Genomic DNA, 20,961 nt, shown 5'->3' with positions numbered 1-20,961 from the left:
CCTATAATTACCCTGTTACACTTCATGTCACAGGATGACTGTGCTAACTTACTATACTATTTTTATGTAGGTCTACAAACGGCTTTCTTTCTCCTCATCTCCATTACATGTCAGTCACAAAAAATAGCTGAATAGGTCAATAACTTTGTTGATTTTAATACTGGGATTTCAGTTTAGTGCAGAGAAAGTTTTTAAAAAAGTTGCTAGGAAGAGTCGTTCTGTAGTCAAGCACAACAGATTACCGATAATGGTGCTATAGATCAGAGGCATAACAGAAACAATTGCCCCCCCCCAATCCCATGACAGCCACTATATACCCCTTACATTCCATTCTGTTTTTTGTCTTCCTCTTGTTCTCACAGTATATTAACCTGCATTTGATTATACTTGCCACATATCTCTTCTATAACAATGTCTATTTATTACACAGAATCCAGTTGGCTGCCAAAGATGTGTATGCCTTGGCCCTGTCCTCTTTTACCAACCGCTCTTTGGTCTCTTCATGTGTTTGCTTTTTTGAGCTACTTGGAGTTAGTAGTCACAAGTTACGGGTGGATGTCAATGTGGCCAATGTTATTCTGAAGCACACAACAGCTAACCTAGAGGAAGAAGCAGTCAAATCCTATACTCAAGAATTAGGTATTATTCACTGTGGTGTATTATCTATGTGTACTGTGCTTGTATTCTCCCTGTGTTGTTATTTATTTTTGTATCTTTTTGCCTTTAATTTGTATATTTGTTCATGAGCACACAGGGATTGGAGGGCAGTTATCAATTCTATTGTACAGCAAGGTAATTCTAAACCAGAGTGATAGGACAGTTTATTTTTATGCTGAAAATCTGTCTCATCTTTAGTAATAAATCTGCCACAGACCTGTGCAAATGTGTTAAAATTATTTGTCCAGAATTACAACGGTCAGTTACAGAATAAGAAAAACCAAATGTTCCAAATATTACAAACTAAAAAGCAGCATGATTTCCATTTATTTTGTCACTTTATTATTTTACAGTTATTTTATTTGCTTGATGAATGTTCCCTTCATTATTTTACGGTTTTAGTTTACTGGGGCACAGGGCTGTGGAGTGGTGGTAGTGCAGACCAACTTCCAGGTACATAATAATTGCTTCTCACTCCATGGCCCTGTGTGGGCATTGGTGGATGTTAGCTGTACATTTTATGTAAACAGCAATAAAATAATTAGATATATACAATTATAATGGTCATATCTTCCTAATTACTAATGGTTTCACCTACTTTTCACCACTCCATATCTCCCCTCCTATTGTGTGATATTTTCCCCACCACCTAGATTGTACGCTCTTCGGGGCAGGGTCCTCTCCTCCTCCTGTGTCACTGTCTGTATCTGTCATTTGCAACCCCTATTTATTGTACAGCGCTACATATTATGTTGGCGCTAAAAAAATCCTGTTTAATAATAATATTATTTTTATTAAAGCTCTTAGATTGTTGAAACTTGTGGACAACGAGACTGAGGCTGCTAAAGATCTTCTAATAAGCTTAGAGGAAGTTGTAGCTTTGGATTTGGAAAAAGAGGACTGGTATGTTACATCAAATACTTTCTAGGCACCCTAAAGCAAAAGGCCAACTTAATGGATGTGTGGTTTGGCCAGACTTTACAAAGCCAAAAGCAAAAAATCAATATTAAATATATTACTTCACTGGCAGATAATGTAAGCTGCCATTTCTGGTTTGGTTTTACCAAAAATACAGTTTGCTTGGTTGGTTCTAATTCTCATCCTTTAATTTCTTCTGAATCACTGACCCAGAATGAGGATTCAGCTCAGTTGTTCAGCTAATTGTCACACCATTATCTGCATTCTTGTTTCTAGTGTGACTAAAACCACTGAAATCAAAAAGTCATCTTTACATCCGGGCAAATAGCATGTTTTTTTAAAATGTGTTCAGCAGGGCCAGCTTACAATATCTTTTCTATAAATGTGTTTAACAAAACTTCTTGGTAGAAAGTTGTTATACATGAACCAAAATAGGCGAACCATTAGTACACAAAACTGAAAACCTTTAAACACATTAAATATTCATATTGAGATGTCTGAGCTATCATTGTCTATGCTGTCATAAAGGACAATGTACTTGCAATAGAAATGCAATAGAAAAAGCTCAAAAAACAAGGTAATACTCAGCTGGGCAGGAGGATGACAATCAGCATAAAATTTTATATTGCTATCCATGGAACTGTAGGAGAGCCCATGTTCTGACTAGAATTATGAAGTTGTGTGATTGTTTTTGAGCTTCTTGTGTCTATGTGTTTGTTGCTTTCTTTTGCAACAGTAACTATGTACTTTGTAGCTTGAAGGAAGCGCTTGAAACGGGTAGCGAAACTTATACCAAGCAAAGGTAACCCAGGCGCAACCAACACATGTGCAATCCTGTTTAAAATGGTTTTGTATTTCCTCACCAAGTGGTCACATTGGGATAATTACTGTAACTTGCAACACTAAGCAATGTGTGTGTCATTATTCTGAAATGATAAATTAGTTTGCTTGTAACTAGAGTATAATAAGGCTTTTTTTGTTCCCAGCAATCATTGTAATGGCTTATGGGTCAAAGCTGTGCAGTTTTGTCAGTTACACTCCATTCCAGAGAGCTCCTTACACCTGAGACACTTTGCCCAGAAACAAGATTGGCTGCGACTTCTTGTTTATGCAAACAGCCGGGAGCAGGTGAGTGCACACTACAGCCACTTACTTTATCACTCATTGATATTTCTTCCTCTAATTATACTCTTTTTCTTTTTTTCATCTGATACAGATTTTTCAAGTTCTAAATGATCTGAACCCAGTTTTGGCTAGCCATATTGCCTTAGCCCTACAAGATAAAGGAACCGCTGACTGCCCCATAGAGGAAACAGACATGGAAACAAACCCAAATACTGTTCACCATGTTTTGCAGAAATGCCTGAGTACAGCAGAACCAGGGCAGATGCTCCTAAAAGAGTGTATGAGGCATGGTGTACCTTTGTTTAGTGTGTTAGCTACTTGTATGAAGGTAAGTGAATAAAACTTTAGAAGGGTTCCTCTAATCATCCACTGAAGGAATGTTATACAATGTTAAGAAACTAGTTCAATGCTGTTCCAGTGAAACAAATACATTGAGTCACTGACCTAAAGTAAGTGTATACATAGGAATTTCAACTTCATGGCTGACTTTCTCGTTTGTTTCAGGGCTATCCCTCAAAGTATTTAGTGTAAGATAGAAGCAACTATTGTTTATAGAAGGAGGTCAGCAGTAGAAGTTTTTAGTTTCTTTTAACACAGGTTTTCAAAAACATTTTGGTAATGGGCTGCTTACACACTGGCACAAGCTACTGCACTATGTCTGCACAAAGACTAATAAGTGATCACTAAGCAGACCTGATTTAAAAACGGGAAGAAAAAAAATTGGGATGTTCAGTAATATTAATAATTTTATTTGTAGTAGTTTTGCTAGTGAGTAGAAAGATGTAGGGTGAAAGAAAAAAACAACCCTAATTCATACAAATCGTCCATTGTGTATTCATGACTAGCTGCTGTAATATTAAATATTGGAGTCAGATTGGGTAACTTCTCTTTTAATTCTTTCTGTGTCTTCTCAAAATCAGAATGCAGACTATATCTCCTGTATGTGCGCTTGGATTGTCACATCGGTAAATGATGCAACGCACTTGGAAATCACACAGACATTGTCGATCCCTGAAGACCAAAAATGGAAACTAGAAGATCTTACGCAGATTTGGAATATTGTGCTGGGAAAGAAGGACAGTAGAACATTACACAAAGCATTTAGCATATTCACAGAGGTAATCATGTTGCTGGGTAGAGTGAGAAGCAATGTAAATACAGGTTACCTAAAAAATAAAATGTATGGTCAGATTGATAGATGTTGTAAAATAAGATTGGTGTTAAAAAAAAAAAAAGAAAATCAACCAATATCCTTTTAGACCCAGATGCCTCTATGTATGGGAATAGACTTTGTTCGTCTGACTCTGCTAATGATTCTGCACCCACTTATACTTCATATAACTGCCCAAAAGTCTTACAAGAGGAAAAATGTTTTCTTTGCATCAGGACTTTGCCTTATTTGCCAAACAAGAATTTGCCTTATTTGTCCAGTGTGTTAAGGTCAATTTTTCACTTTAAACTCTTCTGTGTTTGCATTGAACAAAACTATATTATTTCTTTTACACATTCACTGATAAAAGGCATAAATTAGTAAGGGAATTTTGAATGAATGATTTCCCAGAAAAGGACACAGACTGATCACTGTATATATTATACAGCTAAAGGGTTCCTTCTAATGTGTTTGCAGGACTGTCCTCTTCTGCTCTTGCTTGAGGTGTTTGAACTTTGCATGGAATACAAGGATTATTTGGAGGCCAAGGAAAAAATACTGCAATTCCAGAAAAAACTGCAGGAGGTAAATTAACTGTGAACATCTGGGTTAGGAGACTTGAGTTTAGATATATACAGAAGGGCCTGGGAAAGTAGGTACATTTTTTTGGTAAAATGAATGTTTAAAAAACAAAATAAAGGGTATACAAGGAAAGTATAAAACAAAGATTGAGGGAACAACCAAGAAAGATTGATTTGAAAACCTTTACATTATACATAGTAAGTACTCTAAGCGATCCCTTAGAACGTACACCGCTATCAAAGACTGGAGTAGAAAAGGCCATCAATAGTGATCCAGCAAATTTGGAATGGATTTCCTAAAATCATTTGCTATTATTTGACAGATCTTTTTAATCCTGGACTAGTTCCCTTGGGTTCACCATGATAGTCTATCTTCTCTTGGAGAGCTTTGACATATTAGGCCCAATATGTCACCCACGAACAATTCCCAACCCAATGTAATTAGCCTTTCCTCCCACCTAGTGCTGCAATCAAGTTTCTGGAGCCCAGTACTGTAGGGCTGAGATAATGCTAAAAGAAACTACCTAATAGTTTTCAGTGCATTGTGAAATTTCACTTTAAAACATTTTTATATGCTGGTCATTCAAAATCGTAGAACCAATTTTATAATATTGTGTAGCATGTATACACACCAGGCTAATGGGTGTGTGTGTGTGTGTGTGTAGAATATTTTAAAATGTTTTTCTATGATCATTCATTGGACAGCAATTCCCAAGCCATTAGGAAACCCTCTAGAATACTCAGTGCTTTATCCTCCAGTGACCTCTAATTTTGTTGCAGCTCCAATCCCTTGAAGATGATACTACACTTCTAATTCCAGTTGTGTGGCTTCAGACCCAGGCATCTCATCTTCTGCGCAATCTCATCCTTCAAAGCCGAACTTCATATGAAGTGCATAGAGTTTTGCAGCTTCTGTGTGACAGTTGTTGTCAGCTTTTTTGTGGAGGTAAACAGATGTATTCGGTTTTTAAGGTGTATGTAAAGAGAAAACTTGCCCTTGGCTTGGAGGTTCACCACTCTGTTTGCCCTTGATAACCATTATTACGGATATCAAAAGTGAGGATGAATTGCAAATGTTTAGTGAAATTGTATTTTTATTGAAGCTTTTTTTGGAGAATGATATAACAATGGGTAAGAAAATCTGGTAAACTAAAAACACCAAAAAACAGAAAAATAACATGACAAGCATACAAAATATACATCCCACAGACTGTTAACTAGTATCCATAAGGGAAAAAATGAAAACATGGTGGATATTGTATTATCAACTTGTGAAGTTAAGCAAAAAGCATAGTGATGCAAGTTTGGCTGTAAAAAAAAGTAAAAAAAATTTAATACCCATAATATCAGCACTACAAAAACATATCCCTATTTAATGTACAGCGCTGCGTAATATGTTGGCGCTATATAAATCCTGTTTATTAATAATAATAATAATAATATCTTTCACAGTGTAACCCAAAGGAGTAAACATGCATGCTATGACCTATAATTGAAGGAGAAATAGAAAGGAGAAAGCACAAGGGTAAATGAGAACTAAGAAATAAAAGAGATGTAGGGAGGGAGGAGGAGTAGAAGAGTCACATAAGTACTCAACCAGTTGTGGAAGAAAATAGGTTGACCCAGTCCTCCTAAATCCTATTAAAAACTACCATTAATTAAATATTCATATTAATCTCATAAAATTTTAGAGTTGTCATGAGAGCAAAAGGTAAGGGAAAAACTTCTGAGAGGGACACATGTTCTAGTGACAACTGTATTTTTCCTAACGTTGCTGAAATTTCTGTTAATTTGCTGTTGTGTCCAAAACATAAAAAAACTCTTATCATGACGCAGACAGCAAAATATAAAGTGGTAGTTGTTTCAACAGTTTCCTACTGTTTTCAAAACCTAAAATACACTTTAAGCTCTGTAATATTATAGTAATCTGATCATAACATGTATTTCTTCTAGATTTGGATATAGACAAACTAAGGGCTCTTACCGACATCATAGAAGACCAAGCATTCTTCATTAGAAGGGAGCTCTTGAGTGACTATAGTCCTGCAGCACTACAAGAAGAATGTCAGAGGATTCTACAGATTCTTCTCGATGACCGACAATTTTCTTTGGCACATCAAGTAGCAACATTGGCAGAGCTACCCACTGACAACCTGGTTATAGAAGAGGTAAGGTTGTTCCCTATTAGGGGGAAGCTGGCAAGGGGGAAATATTTTCAGCCTAAATAGACAACAACATTGAAATAGTTACAGAACCTTCTTTACTGGTATGTATTAGTCCTCACAGAGGTATATTGTCACTACACAGTGCATCTACCCCCATATAGTTGTAATTAAAGTAATATACCGGTACATTACAACTGAACTCTGGGGAGATATTAAAGACACACAGTGACACAGTTCTGTATTCATTAACCTCCCTGGCGGTCTGATTATATCAGTATTTTCAAATAGTAAAGCGGTACATTTGACATTTAAAAATACTTAGTATTTAAAATTTCACTCCAGGTCCCACCCCTCAGCCCCCCTCTGCTCATGCGTTCCACCCCCACCCGGCATCTGCATTCCTTGGCCTTACATCCCCATCGTTCACACATCGGGGGCGCAAGGCCAAGGGACGCAGATGCCAGGCATTTCCAGTGGAAGGAGATGCCAGGCAGACGCTGCATGCTCGTGGGGACCAGGTAAGCCCTTTACAATTCCACTCGAGTGTTGCTCAGGGTTACAGTTTTTGGTACTGAAAATTAACCCTAAGCCACACTCGGGAATTCCGCCAGGTAGGTTATTACAATTAATACAGTTTTCACTCCATACATATAAGTGCAGCTGCAAATCACAGTGCATCCCTAGTCTGTGTATTATATTGTTGGGTTATATGTAAGTTGTCATTCACAGAGTTCACAGTGTATGTATAAAATAATTCTGTATTTCATTAATGCACAAAGTTTAGGTACTGGAATGTGACTTAATCTTTTGAAGTCCTTGCAAAGTTCATCACTTTGCTGTTTATTCACAGACTGCAAACATGTACATGACAGGCAAAAGTACAGTAGATGAAATTATTTTGAACATCATATAGCCAGAGAAAAAGATATCATATGGGGAAAAAATAGTGTTGGAGACTGCTTCAGATTGGAAACAGAATTGTGGCAAAAGCTGCTTTTCAATATCTTAATGGGCTAATGTTTTTTACTGGATTTGTGCTTTAATTTCACTACAGTTTTTAATCCAAATCTTAGTTGTAACAGTGCTGAAGTGGTACCAGTACAGGGCCTGATGGGGTAACCAGAGTGGCACTTGATAATACAATAGCATGTTGGCAATGTGACCTGTTAATATGACACTTTATCATCATAAGCCCTTCTATGGTACGACTTGAAGATGAAGACCTGTGATTGTTTATTGCTTTCTTCCAAAGCTAATTGTACAAGAATTTTAAAGATTCGTGACAATGTTACTTCTTGTATAGGTGTTACAGAACAGACGTCTTATTCAAGAGCTTGGGCAATGGGAATGTCCTCAGAACAGATCACAGTACTGGAGAAAGTGTCATGAGATTTTCAACACCAACCATCTTTCCCCACTGGTAGCATCAAACTTTTTCCGATCTCAGGCATCCCAGTACATAGCCCCTACAGCTGTTATAGCAGAACAAGTAGAAACCCTGGCAGAACAGGAGCTTTTATTGACTCTTGCTGGGCATTGGCTTTCAAAGGATGATAACACTCCATTAGCGCCTTTGGAGGAGTTGGAACAGCAGATCTGGAAGTGCCGCATTGAACGGGAGAAATTGGATAGTAGTGGTGGGCTACAACTGCTTCCTGCTCTGTGTGCATTTACTAGTCTGACTACAGAGTTCTCCTTTTCTACTATACCTGTGCTCAACACCCCTCCATTGCTAGATATTGCCACTCTGCCACCACTGAGTATTACCACTCAAGATAAAACAGACAGCTCACCGGTACTGAGCTCCCTTATTGACAGACTTCTAGATGAAAGCAAGATTTATGAAGCCAGCCGTGTGTGCAGGTACTTCCAGCTGTCCCATTTGGATGTATGGCTTGTACTGAGCTGTAGGGCTCTGGCATCAGGGGAAATGTCAATACATCAGCTTCATCCTGACATTCAGAAAATCCTTACAGAGGGCATAGAGGCACAAGCAAATAAATGGAGCTGCAGGAAAAGATTACAGAGCTGTGAGTTTTTTATAAATTACATGCAAGCTTCATTTATGGATTTGCATATGCTAATAAATCTATATGTAGTAAAATTGTATAAGATTGTGCTCTAAGAGCTTTGAAAGCATTTCATGTCATTACAATTTTGAAAATGTCCCTAGGCTTTAGTTGATCATTTTAATAGAAAAAATGGAATTTTCTTAATGGCTGATAAATTAAACAGGAACAAAACTTAAGCTTTTATCCTTGGATATTTTTCATACAATAATAAAATTAGGAACGCATGATCCTTCTTACTGAAATCCTGGGATTGTTAAGGATAACAAATCGCTGAATTATTCTGCAGCCTCTTTTTGGGAGGTTCTAATGATAAATATTGTTACATTGCTCAGATTTAGCAATAAATCTGGCATTTTTAAGAGGATGTTTGTAAACCTCTATATTTCACTTGTGACATTTAGTTTAGAGTATGTTCACTTCAGTCTGACATCTTAAAAGTAAAGTTCTGACCTGATTGAATCAGTTGAATTTATAAAATGGATCTTCCCTTTTATCCTATGGAATTGTAATTAAAGAAGAACATTGGGTCATTTCATATTTAGACATTTTCTTCATGTTGAAATATGTCAATTGAAATTCTGTTGATATTTTAAAACATAAATCAACCTTTTGCATGTAAATGTCTACCAAACTATAATAGATTGCTCCTACTTTCTGCTCATTTAAAAGAGCGCTCAAAACCCATTTATTCAAACTTGCCTACCCATCTTCTTCTGTCTTTTGAAACCATCACTACTTCCCACCATTACATATCTCCATATTCTCCTACATCCTATTGTGTGTAAATTCTCCCACCTACTAGATTGTAAGCTCTTTGGGGCAGGGGCCTCTCCTTCTGTATCACTGTCTGTATTTGTCATTTGCAATGCAACCCCTATTTAATGTACAGCGCTGCGTAATATGTTGGCGCTATATAAATCCTGTTTAATAATAATAATAATAATAATAGATAGTTTTGGAAATCATGCTGTTGGTGTGGCTGTAGGAACTTAATGGGCCTGATTTATTAAAGCTTTCCAAGACTTAGAATAGATCTGGTCAAGGACTGAAAACATTTTCTAACAAATAGCAAATGACTTTAAAGAAATATATATCACTGAGCTTCCCTAATGAAAGTGTTTCTTCTCCAGCCTTGGAGACCTTTAATAAATCAGGCCAAATATATACAGCTTTGCAGAAAGGTGGTGAAGAATCAGATTGGTGGAGAATCAATTTCTGCCATTGAAATACATGGACCTGGAAGATTCTCTACCAGAGAATGTTTCCGTGAATGTCAGAGTCACTTCTTTATAAACAGACCTGCTTGAGTCCCTATAAATAACTTATAATTACTCACCTAGGAACAATAGGAAATAATTTGTATCTTGCGAGTCACACTGAACAAGTAATCCCGCCTGATTATCATAACAGGGCCTATTGTGGAAGACTTCAATTACAGCAAGTTTGTTTAAGCCTTTTTATTATCATTTGCAGTAAAAGGGGTGAAACAGCTGTGTGGCCGCAGTACGGTCATACCGCCGTTTTATAAATGGATCCCCAAGTGTGTTAATAAGATTCAGGAGGGGAATATTTTCATTATTATTCTGAGCAAAAGAACACAGGTCCATGACTTAAAACAGGCTGGAAGAATGTTCATAAGTGATGTGAGTAATTTAAAAGTATTTTGTTACTATGAGAAGAGTGTATGCTTAGAACCATGCATGCTTGGGATTAACAAAGGTTTAACTTTAAACAAAAATAACCAATTAAAAAATTGGCATATTTGACGGACCCCTTGGTACTTATGTGTATTTGGTATTGTGCCTTGTCATGTCTGTATTTAAATGCTTGGCCTCTTTCTTTTTTCCTGTAGCATCCAGTGTGGAGTCTCCATCTACACGCAACCCTACCGATCCTATCATGACAAATCTGGAGATCCTGAAAGATAACTGTAAGCATGGCAAAGCATTTTGCAGACAATTGCTGTGTATGTACGAGCTGAGTCAGGTAATCAACTCATTATTCAGTATCTGTGCCAATATTGTTTTAGGTTCTTATATTCTTAATGTTTAATTACTTTTTCTGTTCCTTCAAATTAGGATTTTGGTTGCTCCTTCACAGAAGTGTCTTCACAAGATCCAAGTGAAATTCTACGAGTTGTGCTATCCAAGAATCGCCCAGAGCTTGCTGATAGAGCGCAAGCAGTTATAAGCTCACATGGGCTGGCTCCAGAAATGGTAGCTCAAATAGTGGCAGAGGAGTACATGAAACTCCTGAGATCTCTGGATAAGGAAGGTCAGTGATGAACTGGAAACATTATTAAAACAGAATAAATCTTACCAGTCTTTCCTGTGTTTTAAGAATGATTTAATGCTGTAGCATTGCAATGTCATTTTACTACTGGTCACAATTTTTACAACGTGTTTCTTTTCTTTATATACAGGGCAGGCTGAAATGTATAATGTTTCTGAGAAGAGAGATAACTTTCTGCAATTTGCCAAGCTATGTCCTGACCCTACTTTGGTGGGGTTAAACCTACTGGAGCATCTGGAGACTGTTCCCCTCACTGAGCTACAAGCTAGTCAGTACTTTTTTATCATTAAAAAAGTGAATGTAAAAACTAAAACTTTTTTGGCTAGATTAGGGAATTGTTAGGTTGTTTTAATATTATGTGTCCCAACTATGGAAGGATTTACTTTCTCTTTTAACCAATGACCCGGGAACAGAATGCAAGGGGCAATCTTCTTATACAGATACCATTTTTTATGGCAGCTATCGTAAAGGGGTTCTCCCTTACTCTACTGTTGTTTCTTTGAGAGCTATATAGTCTAATGAGAGAGAGACAGAAAAAATAGTTTCCAAAACAAAAAAAAAAATATTAGCTTCTGTTCATCTAAAATCCTAAATACTAAAGCAGGTGTGTTGTTTTTTTTAATTTGAGCTTTTTAATTGGTTATGCGTATTCATTTGTTTGTGTCTTCTTCTAACCTACATATCTGTATTTTGCCTTTTTATTTATTTTTCTATTACATTTTTAGTTATTGAGGTCCTTATTGCTGCACATGATTGCTTCAGTCTGACTTGCCACTTAGAGGGAATACGGCGTGTTCTACATGTATGCCGCCATCTGACAGAGATGCACTTAGCTCCCAAACAAGAATATAGTCTTATGGTATGTCCTTTCTCCTTATACCCTATGTCCCTGAGCTGTTTTTATTGTAGATGCCTCACAGTAATTGTTTTTTCAGGTCAGGCTTCTGTCTGGGATTGGTCGGTACAATGATATGGTTTATGTGTTTGACATTCTACATAAGAACCAGCACTTTGAGCTTCTGCTGAGGAAACAGCTTGATATTGTGAGTGGGATTAGGATCGAAATTTCACAAAATTTATTATGTTTGTGACAGTTAATGAAAATATTGTAAATATTTGGTATACTGTACTTTCTACATCTTACCTTTTAGAAAGGTGGTTTGCAGACGGCACTTCTGGAGTATATTAAACGCTGTCATCCTGGTGACAGTGAAAAACACAACTTGACAGCACTGTGCTTTAGTATGCATCGTGACATTGGCCACAACCATGAACATGCAGCAAAGATTCAACTAAAGTTAATACAGTCTCAGCCCTGGGGTAAGTGTGGTAGTGATACCTGTAGGTAGATTAGATTCTAAGCTCTTTGGGGCAGGGTCCTCTCCTCCTGTGTCACTTTCTGTATCTGTCTGTCATTTGTAACCCCTAACGTGTACAGTGCTGCATAACATGTTGGTGCTATAAAAATTCTGTTTATTATTAATAATGATAATAATAGGGATTATTTCAAGTGACATTTGGCCAAATAAAGCTGAACTCATAGTGGATATTGAAAATAACAAATAACTGCAGCCATGTGTTTAATTATCTTTTATTTTAATCTTTTTTCAATGCATCTCATACAAACACCTGAATTTGACCTAATCTCATTCCATTGTAAAGCATTGTACAGCAAGACTGAGATACATAGGAGGAGTACTTAAGACCAATCGGGCAACCCTTGTATACATTTACTAACATACTAGCAGGAGAAGAGTAGAGTGATAACTTCATCAGCCTTTTTGTTGCTCCTTCACTTTCCAATCAAGCTGGAGGTTGCAGAGATGACCCCCTAAGTGGTTTGACTAAGGCTACGTACATACTTCAGATGATTCTCATCTGACAATAGCCTTAGGACTGATATTCGACGAGAACCTGGCGTGTGAACGGTGCTCGTCCCGAGGACTGCCCGGCGTATCCAGGAACGAGGAACAATCATAATGAAAGTGAAGAAGAGAGAGCACAGCGGGGTGCCGCTCTGTTGCTCTCCCCCTCCCTTTTCCATAGAGCAGAACGGCGCTGTGTGTACATAACATATATCTTTTCATAGGATTGCCATTAATATTATAATAATTTTTTATAGGGTGGGGAATAATATGGCGGGAGGATGTGATCTTTGTCATGTTTACATTTATCAGCATGAAATGTGATGAGAATCATAGTTGTATGACTAAACTTGGCAGAAATAAGATGTATTGTGGAAATGATAAACTTTATATCCCTTCTGTTGAAATATGTTGCCTCTCTTTGAAGCTATTGTAACGCATTGTGAGAAAAGGTTTGTAGCGTAACAGTATAGGAAGCTGGGCTCACAACACCATGAGAATCTTTAGGTGTAAATGCAATACTTGAACAGTTCAGTTATGTTATCTGAATCTTTACCTAAATAATATTTGTATGCAGAACACTGGATGTCTGAACTAGAAGAGCTCAAGTCGTCCATTATGAAGGCACTCACGCTTCTCATTGATGCTGCTGAAAGTTATTCAAAGGTAAACTGATCCATTCCTGACTTTAGGGGTATTCACCTAAGGACTGGTGAAAATAGTTTTGCACTGTGTCCCTGGCTGTGGTAATGTTAAGTTGTGTTAACACTGATCATTGCATTTACCTACACACCACATATGGTATTTATATATCTTAATTATGTTCAATTGATTAATGCAGCATTTTTGTCGAACTGAAAATATTACATAGTGTTTGGCTAGTTTTAGTGCTGTTATATAACCAAGGATAAAAGCTACCTATAAACAGTAGATTACAATGAGAATCATGAACATGATGTGTGCTAGTATTTTGTGGCTGCAGTTGTCATCCCCAGCCAATAGAATTGTGGAGGAGTTTAGAAATTGAACATTTTTTTTTGTTTGTCAGATTTTTCCAATGTGTAAAATCTGTGGGAAGGGTGTCTTCTCTGTATTGATCAGACTCAATTCAAACTAAATAAAATGATTCTTTGTAAACCAAGCTCTTGCACAATATATTAGCACTACAATGCTTATGGAAACCATGTTGTCAACCTATAGGTAAAAGCACAGAATTTAAAATCTAGTATTTTCAGTGTTTACTTGCAGTGAAAAAAGTCTGTAATCCATTTTGGACTTGCAGTGTACCTCTGAACTATCTAACAAATTTGGATTCCAAATGAATCTATTCCCTAGCACAATCCCACCTCCCACCTAACTCCTCTTCTGGAAGTATTAAATGTACTCTGTGTTCACCCAAGCTCCTCCATTTATTACTTTACCCCTTTCACTTCAGTGACCGCTCGGGTCTACTGGGGTTGCTGACATCAAATCTAAGTCTCAAGGATTTGAATGTCAAGAAAAGGGAGCCTTTTACAGGGGTCTCTTTATGGCTTTGCAAGATGTGAATTAAAATATGTTTGTATTTGGATTACTATACTACAGAGATATGCATAGTGTAGATATACAAGTGTTTTGCAGATCTAGAAGTAGATTGTTTTGCAGCTCTCTTGTTTGTAATAGACCACTTGGTTTAGGTCAGTGATATCCTAAATTTAATTTCGGCCCATGAAGAACATTCACCTACTCTCCATGTGTCCTGCTTTAATCAGAAGCCAATGGGAATGTGGTAGTACCAGTATTTTATTATTGTTAACTTATATGGTATTTATATAGCGCCAACATATTACACATATTACGCAGAACTTTACAAAGCCCATAGTCATGTCACTAACTGTCCCTCAAAGGGGCTCACTACCCCACCATAGTAATATGTCATACAGTCTAAGGTCATTTTTGGAGGGAGGGGGGGGGGGTCAAATAACCTAACTGCATGTTTTTTGGAATGTGAGAGGAAACCGAAGCACCCAGAGAAAAACCACATAAACACAGAGAGAACATGTAAACTCCATGCAGATTGTGCCCTGGCCAGGATTCAAACCTGGGACCTAGCACTACAAAGAGTGCTAATCCCTGAGCCACAATGCCATAAGCCTTAAACCAGGGGTGCCTAACAGGTGGATCGCAATCGCAAGGGCAACGCAAGTAGATAGCGGAGCCCCCTCTTTCAAAATAAACTATACCGCGCACAGGAGTTTATAAGTATCTTTTTTTATTGTTGGTAGATCATTTTTTTAAAAGTAGCTCACAGGTGAAAAAAGTGTGGGCACCCCTGCCTTAAACAAGGATTCTCCCAGGAGTTGCTTCCTCCCCAGCTAGGCTGCCTTAAATTGAGAAGATACTAAGACCTTATACACACACAAGCACATCAGCTACCAGCATTGCACATGACCAGTCAGTCCATTTGATATTTAAGTCCTGGAACACTTTACATATGTGTGCATAATTCTGCCTTTCCTATAGGAAAACTGTCCCCAACTTTAATGGATCCCATCACCAGTCACAATAATACATATACATTCCTTTGTAAGTGCCGCTGTCTTGCTGAATTATATCACAAGTAGAAGGTAGTCACAACATGTCCACCAGTCTCTTGTGCTGTATTGTCTGGTGTATGCTATCACAGGGAAGCTTCTGATAATTGTCTCTTACAAAATAACCTTGCTGCATAGTTCATACAAGAATACAGAACAGCTGGACAGCTATGGGAAGTGATGTGCACAAATCGCTCTAGGAAAGAAGATGCTTACAGATGAGGAATTTGACATTCCTGAGTTATTTTTTAGCGTTTTTGGAAGAGATGGATCTGGGGTTGTATTGAGAGCCCAAAAACAGGACTTAAAAATTAGTCTTTTTAAATTTTTTTACAAATTTTAACATATTACATTCTCAACAATATCAAATGTTCACTAAACATCAAACTCTATTGTTTAGAACTAGTAAGGTAAAAATAAAGCTACTTTCATCTTATTGCTTGTAAATACCTATTTAATTTTCTTCTGTTTTTCCTTTTTACCCATGCATATGCAGGATTCTTGTGTCCGCCAGTCCCTGAGATGTGCCCGTCTTACCCGCCTTCTGACTCTACAGTTCCACCTATTGAAGAGTGGTCACAAAACCAGGCTCATCAATTTAGATCGAGAAAACTTAATAGAATGCATTATGGCACTGCCACGATTTTACCAGGTATGCTAGAAGCTTGTAGTTTCTTCTGTACGTAACTATTCCTTGTACACTTACATATGAGTATGTTTTTAATGTTTTCCGTCTGTCTATTCTAAAATAAAAGGATATATTTCCTAATAGTATATTTACAACAGAGCAACATTCTATTAATATTATTATTATTATTATTAATAAACAGGATTTATAAAGCGCCAACATATTACGCAGCGCAGTACAAAAAATAGTGGTTACAAATGACAGGCGAAAACAGACAGTGACACAGGAGGAGAGGACCCTGCCCCAAAGAGCTACATCTTACTGAGAATGAGAAGAATTTACTATTCCATGGCTTTCAAACTTCAGTCCTCGGGTCCAAATAAATGCCAAGATTTTTATATGAAGAAAGTCATTTTCTGACTGCTCAGTACTAAATTTACTGCTGTCTGTTAAAGAAATACCAAAAATGTATGCTCACCCTGTCCCTCAAAGACTGGATTTGGACAGCCCTGCACCTTGGCCTATTTGCAGGTGATTCCAAAAAAGCCCAACTAAAGACATTGTACTTTAAAAAAATAATGGATCCCCAGGCAGTATATACACATGTAAAAAAAGAGCAGTATATTTACCTTCATTTCAGAGCTGTCCTCTACAAAACTTCCCTTTCACCACAAGATGTCCTACATCTTTTAGGAGTTAATAAAGAATGAAGGTCAACAATAGATCGAAAAACAAATGCATTCTGCACCCTGGATATCCACCTCTCCAGGTTTGTCTACTCAAGGTATAGGAGCTTCCATTACCGGTTTGTGGATTCTTCCAGGTTAAAAACCCTATTCTTATTTGAAGTGTATTTATATTTGCTTATATTGCTGAAATAGAGGCAGGAACACAGGAGTGTTTACATAGATCTACAGCAATTCTCCACAGAGTCTTTGGAACACTGAAACCATAGCCTCTCTATTTTTGCAGGTAGCAGCTTTTATTAGGAAGTTATCTGGAGAAGGGCAAATCAAAAGTTTGCATTACAATGGACCTGAACTTTAAGTCCCGATTGTCTATGTTATAGAGAACCACAAGGAATATTATTTGTGCCTAAGCACATAAATCCTGAAAAATGTCTTGAATTCTTCCATAAAACTACTGTTGTAATTCCTGGTATGTGATTGTTTACAGCCTCATTGCTGTATAGATGCAGTGTGGGACATTATTATTATTATTATTATTATTATTATTAAACAGGATTTATATAGACATTAGGTACTTCTGCTGCCTTCTAGTCTCAGGAAATGTTGAAGTAAAAAGTTGATGGTGTTACTAGTTTGCCGCTCACTGTTCTCCTTGATGGAGGCTCGGATATGAGGAAGCAAAACCCTGTTTCTACCAGGATGACCTCCCCCACACAGACTCGGAGCAGAACAATGCTTGGGAAGACAGTAATGTGTTAGGTCAGCTGCAGGCAAATTACAGGTAATACCAGTGACCAATCATTGGCCTTCTTTCTGCCTTCTGAGGACAGCTTTTAGAGTTCAGCTGGGTGAGATGGAAAATGTATTTCATTTTCTGAGTTATCACTCTGTGATAGTCACACATTTTAGGAATTATATAGACACTCTAGCAAATCATTCAAAACTGTTAAAGAAATGCAGACATGCCCATGTATAACCATATTGCTAAGAAGAAAATGACTATCTTTTAAAATTTATATTGAATCATTATGTTAAATATTCAATCACTGTATTCCTTCTTGATTGATTTCAGTTCCTGTCTTGTCTTTTAGGCTGTTATTGTTACTGAAGCCTATGATATGCAGCCAGACTGGGCTGAGGTTCTGTATCACAAAGTGATTCTTGGAGGTGACCTCCAGTACTTAGATGAATTGAAGCAGCGACAATTACTCAGCAACGGAGTCATTGAGCAGATATCCAACAAGTAAGTTTCAGACCTGTGTTTGGGGAACGGCGGATTCTAGATCCATGATTGGTGGGTCAGGACTGAACTATAGAGTAACGCATGATGTATGTGGATAAAAGGACTGTGGATACAGCACGACCATCTGTATGTATATTGGAAGTGGAACATTTTTATTTTTACTATGGAATAGAGCTTAATAGTATTTCCCCAGCAAGGATTCACACTGTAGCGCAGGCCTGTTTGAAAATGTTGGTGTTGTTCTTTGGCTGGAGGCTGCTAATCTTATATTTGTTCCACGTTCTTCAGATGTCAACACACACAGGCATCTGCATGAAGTTTGCAGGTTCTCCCCATTTTGAGTGGATTTCCTCCCACATTCCAAAAACATGCAGTTAGTTTAATTGGCTTTCCCCCCAAATTGTCCTTAGACTATATTAACCCCTCTGGCGTTCTTATTCTGTCCATATTTTCATGCAAAAAGCGTTACATTTTTTTTGCATGGAAATTTATTTTACATTGTAGACCTATATTTCTTAGGCCTAACGCACCAAAATGTGTCCAATATTTAATACATTTATTATTAAACTTTAAATAAATACAAATAAAAATCTGTTAAAATAAGGGTGCATAAAAATACTGAAACCTGTAATATAAGTACAGTAGCATGTATAATATATATATATATCTTATAAAGATTTCTTTGTATTGGATTCAATACAGTTATTTTGTATTGAATCTGATACAAAATTATTTGAATTTACCACCGCGCCACCCGCACCAACGTCACCAGGAAACCCCAGGGAACGTCTCTGCAGTCGCCTGCTGAAGATCGGAGGAAGAAAACATGTCCTGAGGACCTGCAGGGATGAGCAGGACGCCTGGAGACGCTAAAGGAACAAGGTAAGTGGGTTTTTTTTTTTTTTATGTTTTTGGCGACCCCAAGTGTGACACGGGATTACCGCTTTTTTCAAGTAAATTCCATCCCGAGTCACACAGAGACATTCAGGTGTGCATATGATGTGTTTTTATTTTTCAGATGTAAACTGAACCCTCCTGGAGCAACTGGACTGCAGAATTTGAAGCGCATCATCTCTTGTTGTGAAGACATTAACCTGCGATACAATCTAGCCATTGAGAACAATTTCTATGACATCACTGATGTCCTGATGAGAGACTCCCAGACTCGCTGTTGTCTTACTGATATGCTGTCTCAGTAATACAAACTGGAGCCATTCCGATCATCAGAGTGATGAGACACATTGTAAGGACAATATACAATTCAGCGCTTTCTTTTAATCTACTCAATACAATGTTGCCAAGTGTATCTGTTTCCATTCAGAAACCTATTAGCTACCTCCATCCAATGACAGAACAATCTTAACTAGCAAATTTGCATTCTTGGATTGACTTCTACTAATTTCAATGAACACTTTTTTTCCCTCTCAGGTCATGCCAGTGAAATTGGTTTATTGCTCAGGAACTCTTGCCAAGGTTTGCCTAATATATTGAATATATTGCTGTATTGGAGAGATCACTGCCACCTGTCCTACCCTGAGAGAATATCTCTTCAATTAATAAGATTCCCTCTAAAACTGGCCATATATACATTACAGACTTATTTTTCTACTTCTAAACAACATTCAATCTACAAAATCAATACAACTATTCTAACATTACATTCAATCCGTAGCTGAACAAGCAGATCCTTAAATTCCTTGGTTTTTGATAGATCTGAAGGGAATTCAGAAAGTGATATTAGGTAATTATAATGCATTTTTTAGTGCATTTTTCATGTTGTGTTACAGAATTCATAGTTCTGTCTCTTGGAGGAGATCACAAATACAATTTTCCTAAAATTGTCATCTGTTATTAGCGTGGTTTTGGGATGGAGGGAGTTAACTGGGCACCAGGATCAGTTGTGAATAGATCTGACATGTTGTAAATATCTGTCCAACATTGTATGGAGAATAGAGTACATCCTATTGCAATTCCATTTTCTACCCGGGCAAAACAATCACAATGGTAGAATCTTGTGTGCTATGTTTAGGAATCTATTACCAATGTGTTGATCTATGACAAACATTGAATCAGAATTGTTGGTTGAGCACACAACTATCAAAGGGACTGACTGCTTCTGTTCTATTGAACAATTCTCTCTGTTCTGCTGTCAGCTGATTTCTGGGTAACCTCTGAACTGCTGACAGCGGCTGCCAGGATATGTAGGGTGAATCTATGCAATGACAACTAGGCTGAATGGCCATTCCACATGATATCCTAAACTTTAAAAAGTTTGCACCTAGAGAAAGCACAGATATCAATGACAACTGGGCAGAATGGCACTTACACATATATCCAAAGTTTTTTCTTTTTTTTTTGTTTGCACTTTAGGCTTTAGGGGTCTCTGTCCCTGGGTTTTTGTTCCCCTAAAACTGCTTTTCTCCGCAGTCTTTGGTTATGCGAAAGCATCTAAAGCAGATGAAATGCAGGTCAGTTGCAACTTTGGAAACATTTCTTTGATGTCAAAATCATAAAGAGCTTTGTCAGATGAGTGTTTTTTTAACTGCATTGTTTTAGTGGTGTGATTATCCAAGACCTCTCCCTATTGAAAGAAATGTGTGATTCCTGCTTCCTGTGAATACATTATATATCAATAGGCAAGCTCAAATTGTGTTAAAACAAATATTGGTGATGGACCCACAAAAGTAACAATGAAAAATGTAGCAGATATCCACAGCGTGTTTAGTATTGCAGAAGGTGATCTCACAGTAAATAATTCTGTGCTGTGAATTCCTCATCACACCAGCTGAATATTATATGTTGGAAGAATTGTAAAGCTAAAAATCTATACAAGCATTCAGTTTTTATCTGAGATGATCTCAAATGAGGTCCAGGCCACAGAGATCGGCTGTTGGTAAATGTGACATCCTGTGACGTTGAGGTGGTCAATATTGTCTTTCCACTATCAACAGATATTGGTACTTTTATATACCAAAGTAATCGGTGCATTACATTCATCGCCAT

The 20,961-nt window shown here is 37.4% G+C and overlaps 1 protein-coding gene across 1 annotated transcript in view; it reads left to right on the top strand.

Annotated features, from left to right (window-relative positions):
* The window catches only part of SPG11 (SPG11 vesicle trafficking associated, spatacsin), a gene marked incomplete in the record, with an annotated part of 32,233 nt that overhangs the window by 10,707 nt on the left and 565 nt on the right, over window positions 1-20,961 (top strand). The window contains 19 exon segments of the mRNA XM_072399119.1: window positions 431-639; window positions 1,458-1,560; window positions 2,562-2,703; window positions 2,792-3,028; window positions 3,621-3,818; window positions 4,328-4,435; window positions 5,212-5,377; window positions 6,385-6,599; window positions 7,900-8,626; window positions 10,521-10,654; window positions 10,747-10,942; window positions 11,091-11,228; window positions 11,686-11,819; window positions 11,896-12,003; window positions 12,112-12,280; window positions 13,403-13,491; window positions 15,895-16,050; window positions 17,807-17,958; window positions 18,977-20,961. Of these exon segments, the coding sequence (XP_072255220.1) occupies window positions 431-639; window positions 1,458-1,560; window positions 2,562-2,703; window positions 2,792-3,028; window positions 3,621-3,818; window positions 4,328-4,435; window positions 5,212-5,377; window positions 6,385-6,599; window positions 7,900-8,626; window positions 10,521-10,654; window positions 10,747-10,942; window positions 11,091-11,228; window positions 11,686-11,819; window positions 11,896-12,003; window positions 12,112-12,280; window positions 13,403-13,491; window positions 15,895-16,050; window positions 17,807-17,958; window positions 18,977-19,157 (3,562 nt within the window).

This window comes from Pyxicephalus adspersus, chromosome 2 (assembly GCF_032062135.1).
Source record: "Pyxicephalus adspersus chromosome 2, UCB_Pads_2.0, whole genome shotgun sequence".
Taxonomy (NCBI): domain Eukaryota; kingdom Metazoa; phylum Chordata; class Amphibia; order Anura; family Pyxicephalidae; genus Pyxicephalus; species Pyxicephalus adspersus.
This window is presented reverse-complemented; position numbering and strand designations above follow the sequence as displayed.